We start from the raw sequence: 12,487 nt of genomic DNA, 5'->3' as shown, positions 1-12,487 counted from the left end.
CTCGAGAGGCGCCATTCGCTGAAGCACGGCTGTCGTATAAAGCTCCCGCGCTTACATTATCTTCCCGCGTGGTATCGACAGCTACTCGTTGGTCTTGACGTTTTAAGCCCTCCCTATCTGTTTTCTCTCCCTTATCCAACTTCCCCTCCTTGTATCAGCGGCGGTTGTCGCCTACAGGCGCGTCGCCTAGCGGCACTCACAAGAAACGGCGCCACACTTGCACATCTTACTGCGGAAGGCATAGCTACATCCTACTGCGGTATCCGCTTACGCAAAGCTTCTGGACCACTACGGGCACTCGAACTTGAAAGCCCCCTGCACTCGGCTTGCACCGGGCAGACTCGCTGCCTTGTATATCAGCCCCGGCGTCGTGTCGTGGAGTGTACTTCGAATCGGCGCTTATCAGCCGGAGCCACTTCTTCCAGCGCGCGCGGTGGCCCGGTGAGCGCCCCCTAAGATCGCCGCTGCCGGCGTTGCGCCGATGGGGAGAAACTTAGATGATCGCCGCCGCTTTCGTCATTTGGTTTGCCGCGTCCACGGCGCTCGACTGGGCCTCCGGATACCTGTCCGCACTCTCGGATTACCTCGGGGCCGCCGCGACCATGACGCAGCGGCGCGAAGCGGTCGTAGCCCCAGCTCCGCGAAAGTGTGAGTGCTAGTCCAGTTCTGAACCACGTGTCGGGGAGACCGAGCTTTTTCAGTGCAGAAATGCTTTCTAGAAGTTGAACGCCAGACTCGCACCATCTTTTTCGTATGCGCTGTAGGGCTAACCTTAATAAGAATTGAGGTCCAAGATCACCTGAATAACAATAACGGCCGCACATGTCCTTATAAGCTAGGCTGTGACACGGCTACTTATAGTGCACACTGCATATATGGATGCGCAGCTATGGAAGCAGGTTTTTTTTTTCATTTTACTCAGGTGAACTTAGAAGAATAGGAAGACAAGGAAATGTGGTAGAAACTTCCCAGGACAGTTGATGGGAATGAATTTTTGCAGTATAGCTGCCCTGAGAATTCGTGCGTGAATATGAAATTTTTTATTTCCTTCTTTCTGCAATGATTTTCTAGTGCTAGTGCAAGCGCTAATGCATGCTCAACCGTGAGCACTGAATGGCAGCGCACGGATTCATTCCTTTCTGTTGCAGGCGCCTTTTAGAAATGAACCAGGTTACCTCTACATGTACAGGTTCCGAGTGCCTTCGATATGCTTTTCCGAAGCCGGATTCTTCGTAGTGTAGAGCAGGTGCACTTCAAAGTTCCGCACTTACAAAACAGGTGTTCATCGCAAACTTCGTGCTTTGGGATGGCATATCTTGCGCACCTCGTTCGTCCGCCGATCCTTCTACCCACGCCGCTCATTGGGTTTAGGTTTTAGGTTTATGGGGTTTAACGTCACAAAGAGACTCAGGTTATGAGGAACGCCGTAGTGAAGGGTTCCGGAAATTTCGACTACCTATGGTTCTTTAACTTGCACTGACTTCGCACAGCACACGAGCCCCTAGAATTACGCCTCCATCGAAATTAGACCTCTGCGGCCGGGATCGAACCCGCGTCTTTCGGGTCAGCAGCCGAGCGCCATAACCACTGAGCCACCGCGGCAGCGCCACTCATTTGGGAACCTGAGTAGTGGCATACGAGTGGAGACGAGTACTCGAGTCAGAAGGGCGACGAATCACAGAAGGCGAACATGCGGTAATATTGGCGTTTTGTTCAATTTTTTTCCAATTTCACAGCTAATTTTACCTTGGACCTAACACTATATCATTTCACCCAGAATATCAGCGAGCGAAACATGTCGCACAATGTTGTTTTTTTTTTTCACACGCAAGAGCATTTACGCCTTCAATAAGTATTGGTTCGCGAGCTCACGTTTCCCGCACATTCATTTACACATCTGCGTGCCTCCGGTGTGATCGTATAGACTTTTCTGTCCGGCAAGGGAGATGTCGAAACGCCTGCACTCAGGACTGCCGAAAACCGGTTCCGCTGTTGCTCCCAGCTCTCTAGCGCGTCAGCTGCATACAACTGTTCAGAGATCAGTATGGCGACACCCGGGAAGCCCTTGCTGCAAATGCCTACGAAAATGTTTCGTATCGCTGTCCGCAACACTACACTTCCTTCGAAGCACGCGGTGATTTGCGCAAGCGTCAGCCGAATTTTCTTCCAAAACGGTATCTCCTGTGCTGTAAAACTGCAGTTATGATTTATTTATTTATTTATTTGTTTATTCATTTATTTATTTATTTATTTAAGAATACTGTAGCCCTCACCGTGGGCCATTGCAGGAGAGGAATTGTCAAAAGGAAGCATGAATTTCAGGCATCAGCAGTATACAATCACAATCTCATGACCATAAGTATGGTCAAAGCACAAGTACACGAAATAAAGAAGAAAACAAAGCATGCTTGAAAGCGCAAGCGGAAATACAAGAAATAATAACAGCATGATGAATCGTCAATTCTCAATGTAAATGCTTCGTTTTTTTTTTCTCTCGTTCACTCTCCTCTTGGAAAGTCTGCCAATACGACACGTCATGTTTTTTGCAGCATGGAGTACTAATCTCTTCCGTTTCGGTTAGCGACACACATGCTAAGCATGTTGCGATATCTGATTATGTAACGCAAATTGACAAACTTGAGGTCTCTGTCCCGGCATTTTTTTTTTCCCCTGGAAATTCAGACAACACAGCGTCTTGGTGCAGAGTACAAAAGGCGAAAGCATAATTCGCCTGACTGGGCCCTAAGCACCACTCGTACACGACAGCAAGGAGCACTTCCATACACGTACAAAAAAACAAAAACATTCTGATTACCACTATAGGAATATTTGCAACATACAACTTTCACAATTAAGCAGTCAGTACAGTCCTTATTATTAAGACAATAACGTTAGTAAAATTATTCACCACGTAACACTATGCCTTTGTTGGAATCAAACACTGACGGGACACTGTGGACTGCTCCATTCAATTATTGTTCTTAGTAAAAAATGATTATCTGGTCATTTCTCTTTATGTTGATGTTTGTCCGGCAGCAAAATACGCATTTATGGCTGAGTGACGCATTTATGGCGTTCCGCGAGGCTGTGGAAGGCGCATCTTACTGGTATTTGAATACACGAGCCGCGTACATGCGCGAGGTGCCATGTTTTCCGAAAATGCGTTCGCGAGAAGGGAGTTGAAAGTGTCTCCAAGTATTGAGAAAAATAATTAGAGAGGACCCTTAATTAAGCTCCGCCTTAGGGGTATGACGTGATAGCGTAGTGGGCCAGGCTTTTCATTATGAGGAGTTTGGCACCTTTGAACCCATTTTAGATTCTTTTTCATTGTTTCAATTAATTAATTGTTAAGTTACGTACTTTAAAATTTCTTAATTAGCATTATAAAGCACTGGCTTTTCATTATGAGCATTTTGACAACTTTGAACCCATTTTCCATTATTTTTCCTTTATTTAATTAATCAATTACTAATTAACTAGTCGTCGCCTATCACACACCAATCAGTCATCAATCACTAGAACCACAAATTACCATGGTAGAATTTTTTTTTACGCAGCCCCCATTATTTCCGACTCGCGGTGCCGACTATTACTACGCTGACGGCTTTTCGACCGAACAAGCTGTACACGCTATCGCGTAATAAGCCTGGTGAACGCCGCTCTAAGCATCCGACTGTGATCGATTGAACGAGTGCGCCTGGAGGCGTCCATCACCCGTCCTAGATATAAGACGAACCTTATCTAATGCAGGGGTCCTCGAAGAATTTTTAAATCGAAGCATTCAAGGACTCTGGCGAAAGCTTTACTGGCCGCAGGTTGAGCAGTTTCGCGTGATTCCTGGAGAGCCGTGCTGCGCGTGCGCGAGGAGCAGTGACGACACACGGCGCATTTTTCTCTCGCTCCGTAGTCACAACTGCGCATGCGCCACAAGTAGCACCGAGCCACAGGTGTTCCGCCGCTGCGCAGCGCCGCGCCTTTCCTCAAAATCCAACTTTCAATTTTCAGTTTTCTCTTTCTTCTTTCCATCCCTCCTTTATCCCTTCCTTTACGGCGCGATTCGGGTGTCCACCGAGATATGTGAGACGGTTACTGGGCTTTGCGCGCTCGCCGCGCCATCTGGCATGACGTCACACCGCGCGCCGCCGCCGCCGTTTGGTATGACGTCAAACCGCGTACCTCGTCGTCGCGCTCGTCTCCGCTCGCTTCGCCAACTGCGTCGCATGTCCGATAACGTGTCGGGGGATTGAAAAGGAGAGCTCGCGTGCGCCGCACGCAGAGTTGTGTCGTCTTTAATGCGACAACATAGCCAGAAAACCAGACTAACCTGGACTTGCAATCAAGATTAACGAAGGCTTACCATGCTATGCCATAGCTTTCGCTACGTATATCCTGACATAGCCGAGCTAAGCCACTGCCAACTTTCTCTCTCTCTCGCTCGCTCACTAGTCACCACTGCGCATGCGCCACTAGTGGCACCGAGCCACAGGTGTACCGCCGCTGCGCAGCGCCGCGCCTTTCCTCAAAATCCAACTTTCAATTTTCAGTTTTCTCTTTCTTCTGTCCCTTCCTCCTTTATTCCTTCCTTTACGGCGCGATTCGGGTGTCCACCGAGATATGTGAGACGGTTACTGGGTCGTTTCCTTTCCTCAAAAACCAAACAAAACAAGTGCGCCGACGGCGTTCATAGAAATCATTTGCGTTGGCAACTTTGCAAAGGCCGTTCATTTTCACGAAAGAAAAGGCGCACAACCGGCTCCGTGGTTCAGTGGAGACCTCAATCTCGCTTTCGCTTTGTATATCCGCCCTGCCGCGGTGGCTGAGTGGTTAGGGCGCTCGACTACTGATCCGGAGTTCCCGGGTTCGAACCCGACCGCGGCGGCTGCGTTTTTATGGAGGAAAAACGCCAAGGCGCCCGTGTGCTGTGCGACGTCAGTGCACGTTAAAGATCCCCAGGTGGTCGAAATTATTCCGGAGCCCTCCACTACGGACCTATTCGTTCCTATCTTCTTTCACTCCCTCCTTTATCCCTTCCCTTACGGCGCTGTTCAGGTGTCCAACGATATATGAGACAGATACTGCGCCATTTCCATTCCACCAAAAACCAAGTATTATTATTATTTGTATATCCTGGATTAGCTGGGCTAATCCACATTAATTTTTTTCTTTCTTCATTGCTTGCTTGTTCTTTGTTTCGGTACAGAGTGTGCAAGAGCTCTGTTTGCACCCATAGCCCATGACTATATATCAGCAGGTCCAATGAGAAAAGTATGCAGATGCACAGATAACGAAAAGAAACAGTTCAAGTCGTAAGCTTATAAGAAACGTACCAAAACATCAGATAACCCTCGAAAGACTCGTAAGGGCAAAGGTAATAATGGAAAGCGAGAAGGAAGTTAAAAACTCGATCGCACATCATATACCTTAAAACAAAACAGCCAAACAAGGGTATCGTAATCTTAGCGGCAATACTTTCCGAAATGACTTGAACGGGACAAGACAAACAAATATAAGCATTAAAAATACAGAGACTACGTAAGAGGTTCATAATTATAGATTTGGGAACATGATTTAGATGAAGAGCTTTTTGCGTATGACTTGAGGGCCGCCTTGAGGATAAAAAAAAAAGGCTAGGCGACCGGTGGGCCTATCCTACGGAAATTACAGACTTTCGTATCCCCCTTTTCATGTCACTACATATCTCACGCATTTCTTTACATCCACCTCTACTGCATACTTAGTCTTTGTACTCTTTTTTGCATTTGATTCCTTTGCACATTTGGTCTACTATTCCATGTCTAATGTCCAGTATCCATCGACACTCGGTGGCTCGCACACAACCACTCGAACGGAAGAGTGGCGTCCGGCGCACGTGCGCCGCTCCACTCAGCTCACTTTCCTCCTCACCCTCCACATTCCACTGTAGCCACCCGCCTGGTTGTTCCCGTGGCAGCTACCTTCAGGTTGCGCATTATTTATTTATTTATTTATTTATTTGTTTGTTTGTTTATTGGGATTCCAGTCACATCTCCAATACACAAAGCTGAGCGGATCCGTATCCAAAGTCTAGCAACGGATCTGTACACATGAATGCGAAAAAGGGAAGCGGAAGAGTGCACGCACGAGCACATGACCACTCACTATATAAAAATGAAGAACAAATGATTACACGTCTCACCCAACTATATCATAATAGTAAAGCAGCCACTTGTTGGCAGCAACACTGCATAATCAACACTGTTGTGCAGGCGAACAGATGCGTGATTATAAGGTAAATAAATATGCACTTCACACACCACCAACAAAAAATACACTGTATAATTCACACCGCACACATGTTAACCAATACGGTTATAGCACATAACCTATGAATAAATGCCCTTTACTTATTGTTTGCATAATAACAGCATGGTTAAAAACCAAAAAGGCAAAAAATATTTTTTCAGTGTTAATGTATTAGAACTATAGAAAGCAGGAAGAATGCCTAGGGGAAGACCATTCCAAACTTTCACACCTATGCACCTCATTCGCCGGTGGGCATAGATGCTATGAGAGGGAGAGAAAGCAAACATTTATTAAGTAAATAGAGAGGATGAGCGGGCGCAGTTGGTGAATGCCGACTTCTTGGTCCGCGTCCCTATATAGTCCGGGATACCGCAAGATCCCGCCTCCGGAAAGTGAGTCTAGTTGTGTATTATCCTGTATACCAGTAAAGTGGTGCGGTAATCACCCAGTTTAAGATTGCAGTCTACGCATTCCTTGTCTGTTTTTGCATTGTTCTAGAACAAACCCTAAGCTATTTGCTTACAAAGGCATGGTTGAGGATAAATGAGAATATAGCCTTTAATTGCGAACACTCGTCATGGAATTGTGACTAACCGTTCCGAGTCTCTACAGAATAAGGCAGCCAGACACATCCTATTCGATTACAACGGAACATCCAGCTCACCTATCATCAGGCTAGCCTTACCTCATTCTGATGCGGCTGGCAGACGTAACGTTCAAGGCTTAATATATTTTGTTGTATGCCTCACAAAGATCCTCTTTTGTAGCGAAAGCTACACTGGCCACGAACTCTCAGTTTCGCCCTGATCGCATTCCCACCACGGTCGCACCGCACCACGTGACTGGTCACGTGACGAACCGCGTGACAACAACTAGCCAGACAACCAGACTAACCTGGACTTGCAATCAAAATTAACCAAGGTTAACCAAGCTATGCCTTAGCTTTCGCTACGTTTATCCTGGCATAGCCGAGCTAAGCCACTGCCATTTTTTTTTGCTTATCTCTTGCCCGTGTTTCTGCCGGAGCCAAAAAAACCCTGCGAAGATTTGTTGTTGTTGTTACCCTCACACAACAACAACAACAACAACAACAACAACAACAACAACAACAACAACAACAACAACAACAACAACAACAACAACAACAACAACAACAACAACAGCAACCCGCTTGCGCGCACAACTTCGTTTCCCTCCTCACTGTTACTCGTAGCAATTTGGCTATGAACAAATTGCCTGACTCAGTTGTTGCTTAAATAATCGTGAAAATTTCAGCTCTGGGGCCACTTGCCGTTTTAAAGGCGTATAAGAGTCATTTATGCGATCTATCCAATCTGTTGTCAGCGTTATATTGTCTGCGATCACTTCAAGTGTTTCTTGTTGTCGTTTTCGTTGCCTTATTTTTTATGCTGCCGCGCTAAAAACTCTTTACATGACGTTCTGTGCCCATCTCGTGTGTTCCATATCTGCCTTATGTAGTGCTCTTTGGCCTTTAAAGGTACGATAAATGATTATAACCACGCACAAAGGGAAAGACGGCTGTGCATTGTGAAAATTTCATTACCAGCAGCAGCAGCAGCAGCAACGGCGCAGACCAGATTACGTCCGCTGCAGTTCAAGGGATTCTTCCATTGATCTCCAACTCATTTTGTCTGGCTTCCGATAACCTCGATAAGAAGACAAATACGGTTGTAGCAGTCCTGGTAATAACGTGGGTCATAGAGCTTTCCGTCGGGACTATTTCAGAGTTTTCAGAGTAGAGGTTTGAAGATCTCAGTGGTCACTTTCCCTTTATCTCTGTTCGTTGTATTTGGAGCTAATGAATAGATAAGCCCAGCGGTTTCTCCTTGCACCAAGGGAAGGACAGTGGCGCCGTCTGGCGCACTCTTACTACGGGACCCACGTGAGACAGTCTGCGACCGGGAAGCCAATAGAAGTCGCCCGCATAGGCTCCAGACTTTCCGCCTCTTATGACCTTCGTGCTGAACGTTCTGGACCACGCCGCTGTTAGGAACAGTAATCAAAAATTTCGTCAGAGATGTTGCAGACATGAACTATTTTTATCAAATTATTCTGAATGAACTAACGAAAGGGCACCCGCACACGCGCGCGCGCTCGCACGCACAACACATCCAACACGCACGCACGCATGTCTTATCAGCAGCCAATAGATTCACAACACCGTCAGTTTTGTGGCCCTAAAGACCGAGGAAGAAGTGCTCTTTGAAGATCCGCTCATGCAATTGATTGAAAAGAAAAATCAGTAGTACAATCATCGGAATAATTTATCTACTTTCCTCCACCGAATGGGAAAAAGTCTAAGTTGGGCTGTTCTTGTAGCCAGATCGTCGCCGTTTTCATACCTTCTTCGCTTGAAAATCTTTAGCCCCGAAGAAATTTATTCAAGACATCGGAATAAAAAACAAACAAAGGGATTTAGCGTTACTGCGAATGGGTTTCCTATTTTTTAGAGATATTTATAGCATCATTACGTGACAGCCCTGTACCGGGTGACTGGCTCTTAGCAAGAGCTGTGCCAGTTTTAAAAACTGGTGATAAATTTGATGTTTCAAATTACCGTCCTATACCTATCTCATGTTCTGTGTGCAAAATGTTAGAGCATATAATATCTAAATACCATGTAGAAAACGTTGAAACTAATCGCCTTTTTTTATAGTAAACAGCATGGCTTCCGTAGCCGCCTCTCGACAATAACACAACTCTTTGAAATTACTCATGCTTTTGCTGCAGCCATGAACTCAAAAGAGCAAATTGATGTCATTACGATAGATCTCTCCAAAGCATTCGACAGAGTGTGCCATGGCAAGCTTTTACACAAGTTGTATGAGATGGGTACTGATGTACAATAATTGCAATTTGAGTCCATGGACTCAGGGTTACTTAAATAACAGAGAACAATTTGTACAAATAGATGAAGAACGCTCATCGACTTCACCAATATCATCTGGTGTTCCGCAAGGGTCCGTTCTGGGCCCGGTATTGTTTTTATTATATATTAATGATATTGCGAAAGACGTACACCCTCTCGTCGAAGCGCGCTTGTTTGCTGATGACATTGTGTTATTTTGTCGCATAAAATGCCTGCAAGACCAGGTTCTCTTGAATGACTCTTTGAAGCTTTTGTATGATTGGTGTGTAAAGTGGGACATGAAAATTAATTACGAAAAGCCAACTTCTATGTGTCGAACAAGAAGAAGCCATTGGCGTTCCCGTACATATTTAACGACAGAGCACTAAAGCGTACTAATAAATTAAAATATTTAGGTATTACGATTAGTCGTGACTTAAACTGGAGTGATCATGTACAAAACATTTGTGGAGCAGCTCAACGAAAACTTGAATTCCTAAGGCGGAAGCTAAAAGATGGACCATCGGATGTCAAACTACAAGCCTATAAATCAATAGTAAGACCAACTCTCGAATACGCAAGTATAATTCGGGATCCGAATCAGCAATATCTTGTAGACAAAATTGAACGTGTTCAAAGATTGGCAGTAAGGTTTATATTTTCGTCTTACCAAAGAACGCAGTCCATATCTGAACTTCTTTTACGAGCGCAGTTACCAACATTGGCTATTCGCAAAAAGATTGCTAGGCTAAAGTTTTTTTTTTATCAGCTTTATCCCAATATGTTCAATCTGGATTCCAGCTTGTAGTTGCGGCCACCCGGAAGATTGTCATCGCGTACTAACCATCTTTTTGCAGTTATGCCGTACATGCCGAGAGTCGATGTGTATAAGTTTTCGTTTCTGCCTAAAACATGTATAGAATGGAATAACCTTGATCGACGCGTATTCGACAAAACATATTCACTTGAAACCTTTGTAAAACAGCTGGAACTGTGTTGTATTGACTGATTATCCCATTCCCACCTTGTAACAGCCCGCAACGGATAACAATATTTGGAAATAAATAAATAAACTGTAGAGTGCGTGAGTAAGCTGCTGGACGCCATATTGCCGAATGGCAGCTTGAGTTTTTGCAGACATGTGCTCTGGCGCGCTGTCATGAGGGAGCAACCTGCCTGCTGGTAGCTTTCCTTCTCTTTGGGGGCCTCCCACAAAGCAGTGATTGGTCAGCACAGGTCTCTCCGGTTCCGGCAGTCCTATGTAGCATGGATACTAAACGCAGAAGTCCAGTCTTGTCCCAGATAACTATTGCCGCGACTGTTGCGGCAGATTTTCTGACCCTAAACTTTTTAGCAGCGGGGGAAGTCTTGTACTTCCACTGCATAGGCTCTATTTTTTTTTTTTTTTGGTACAACCAGGTCCTGTCCGACGTGGTCAAACGTTGAAAAAAGAAATGTTCGTGTCTTCCGCGTGCAGGTGCAAATGCTGTCGACAGCACTGGCGACAAGTGCCCTTTTGGAAAGGGCTCAGCGTTCTTAGGACCCATCTTGGGCTGACTTTGGACACGTCTAGCCTTTCATGAACAGTGGTTCTAAATGTGCCTGCTGAGATGCTCGTCCCTTCCGCTAATCTTGACGCCGTCATTCGCCTGTCTGTCGAAACCAAACTTCCTACTTTCTGACACATTTCATCCCAAGTCGCTTCTCCAGGACGTCCAGTGTGAGCGTCATTTTCAATCGACTCTCTTGGCCACTTAAATCGTTTACTACAAAATTTCACTTCACAGTAAAATGGGGCAGACTCCTCATAAACTGACAACATGCGTTCAGTGACCTCTTGTTTGTTATCTTTTTAGTTACAAAAACTATAACTGATCATTAACTGCTCCAAATCGAGCAGTTTCCTTGAAAATTCATGCATAGGTTCACTTTAAAGGGACACTGAGGAGAACTCTATCATTTTTTTTTGTTAGCAAAATCTGATACTTCGGCATTTCATGGCTTTGTTGCCGCTTGTCCGGGCCCGAAATATGCATTTATTTCAAAGAAATTTGGATTCGAAGTTGAGAAAGTTTTTCCCGCCGCTCGGATTCAAACTCGAGAACTCTTATGACGACACGCAGAACTCTTATGACGTCACAGAACGGAGTGACGTAATACGTGACGTAAACGAAGACTCCGTGATTTCTGACGGCTAGCGGTGCGGTGCGCAACCTTCCTTTGCCAGCCTCAGAGAATCTTGGCTTCCATGAAGTAAGGAAAATTCCTCCAAGGTGGCGCCTCTTGTCCTAAAAAGTCATCACGCTTGTACTTGCACGATTGGCCTGTGGCGGCGACACCTGTATTTTGGTTCTTGCTATTTTCTACATTACAAGAGCTTTGTTTTCATTAAGAGTGGCGTTTTTGTGATCAGGAGCTGCTATTCTACCGATACAAGCCAACTTCAATTTCTCCTCAGTGTCCCTTTAAGAGCTGGAATCGCTAGCTGGGACTTGATATGCGTCACCTCACGAGTGACATGTCCGGCCATGCACAGACTTGTTTTCACTCGCTCCCTACTTTATTCTCTCCCGCTTAGGTAGATAACGCCCATTTATCGTCGTTTAAGCCTTCATGCATTGAACTGCGCTGTAATGAGGTCGGTCAGAATGCGCGCTATCGGACGTTGCGCTGCGCGACTGCAACGTCCGAGACAACCTGCCCAGACTGGCACCACGGCGGCGTTCAAGAGTAACATTTGTCGCCAAGGCCGCGGGGATTTTTCCAGGAGTCAACTGCCTTACATCGCTCCTACATACGCAGTTGTCTTTGGAGAGTGGGAAACACCTTGAAGGACCCATGGACAGCCTCCAAGACGAAATCTTCCCTCTGAGTGCCGACCGTGGCGGCTGGCCCTTATTGTAAACCCAAGGAGCGTATAGGACAAATGGAACACTAGAGCAAACAATGGACACATCACGCTGCTATCTCTACGTCTACTTCCTGCGTGCTATCGTCACGGAGAGTGCCTCAAGCAGCAAGTGGCCACGATTGGGTGCACGGCGGTTTGTTCGAGTGTGTATTGCAAGAGCAGCTTCTGGACAGCGAGAACCTACGGTATACATGATCCCGCGCTCAACGTCGATCGTTGTTGACGCTTCCCTTGCGCCAGCACGCGCCTTTTCGATGGCGGGACACGAGGCAGCACCGCATATCGCAACTGCGTAAATCCCCGATATCGAATCCCTTTCGTGCTATTGGCGGCGGTTCGGAAAAATCGATGGGTCCTTCTGGGTGAAACCTCCACCAAAGCTTTCACGGCTTGTGCAAGGGATATTGTCCCAATGTGCGCGTTGG

At 46.1% G+C, this 12,487-nt stretch overlaps 1 protein-coding gene across 2 annotated transcripts in view; it reads left to right on the top strand.

The window, feature by feature from the left end:
• Positions 1-369: 369 nt before the first annotated feature.
• Positions 370-12,487, top strand: part of HPS4 (Hermansky-Pudlak syndrome 4 protein) — a 36,824-nt gene continuing 24,706 nt past the window's right edge. For both annotated transcript variants that reach the window (XM_077653298.1, XM_077653297.1), the window contains exon 1: positions 370-648. In XM_077653298.1, the coding sequence (XP_077509424.1) occupies positions 498-648 (151 nt within the window). In that variant the 5' untranslated portion in view covers positions 370-497. The remainder of the gene's footprint in view (positions 649-12,487) is intronic.

The sequence above is a fragment of the Amblyomma americanum genome, chromosome 2 (assembly GCF_052857255.1).
Source record: "Amblyomma americanum isolate KBUSLIRL-KWMA chromosome 2, ASM5285725v1, whole genome shotgun sequence".
In the NCBI taxonomy this organism is placed as follows: Eukaryota; Metazoa; Arthropoda; class Arachnida; order Ixodida; family Ixodidae; genus Amblyomma; species Amblyomma americanum.
Note: the sequence above shows the minus strand (reverse complement) of the source record. Positions and strands in the feature narration are given on the sequence as shown.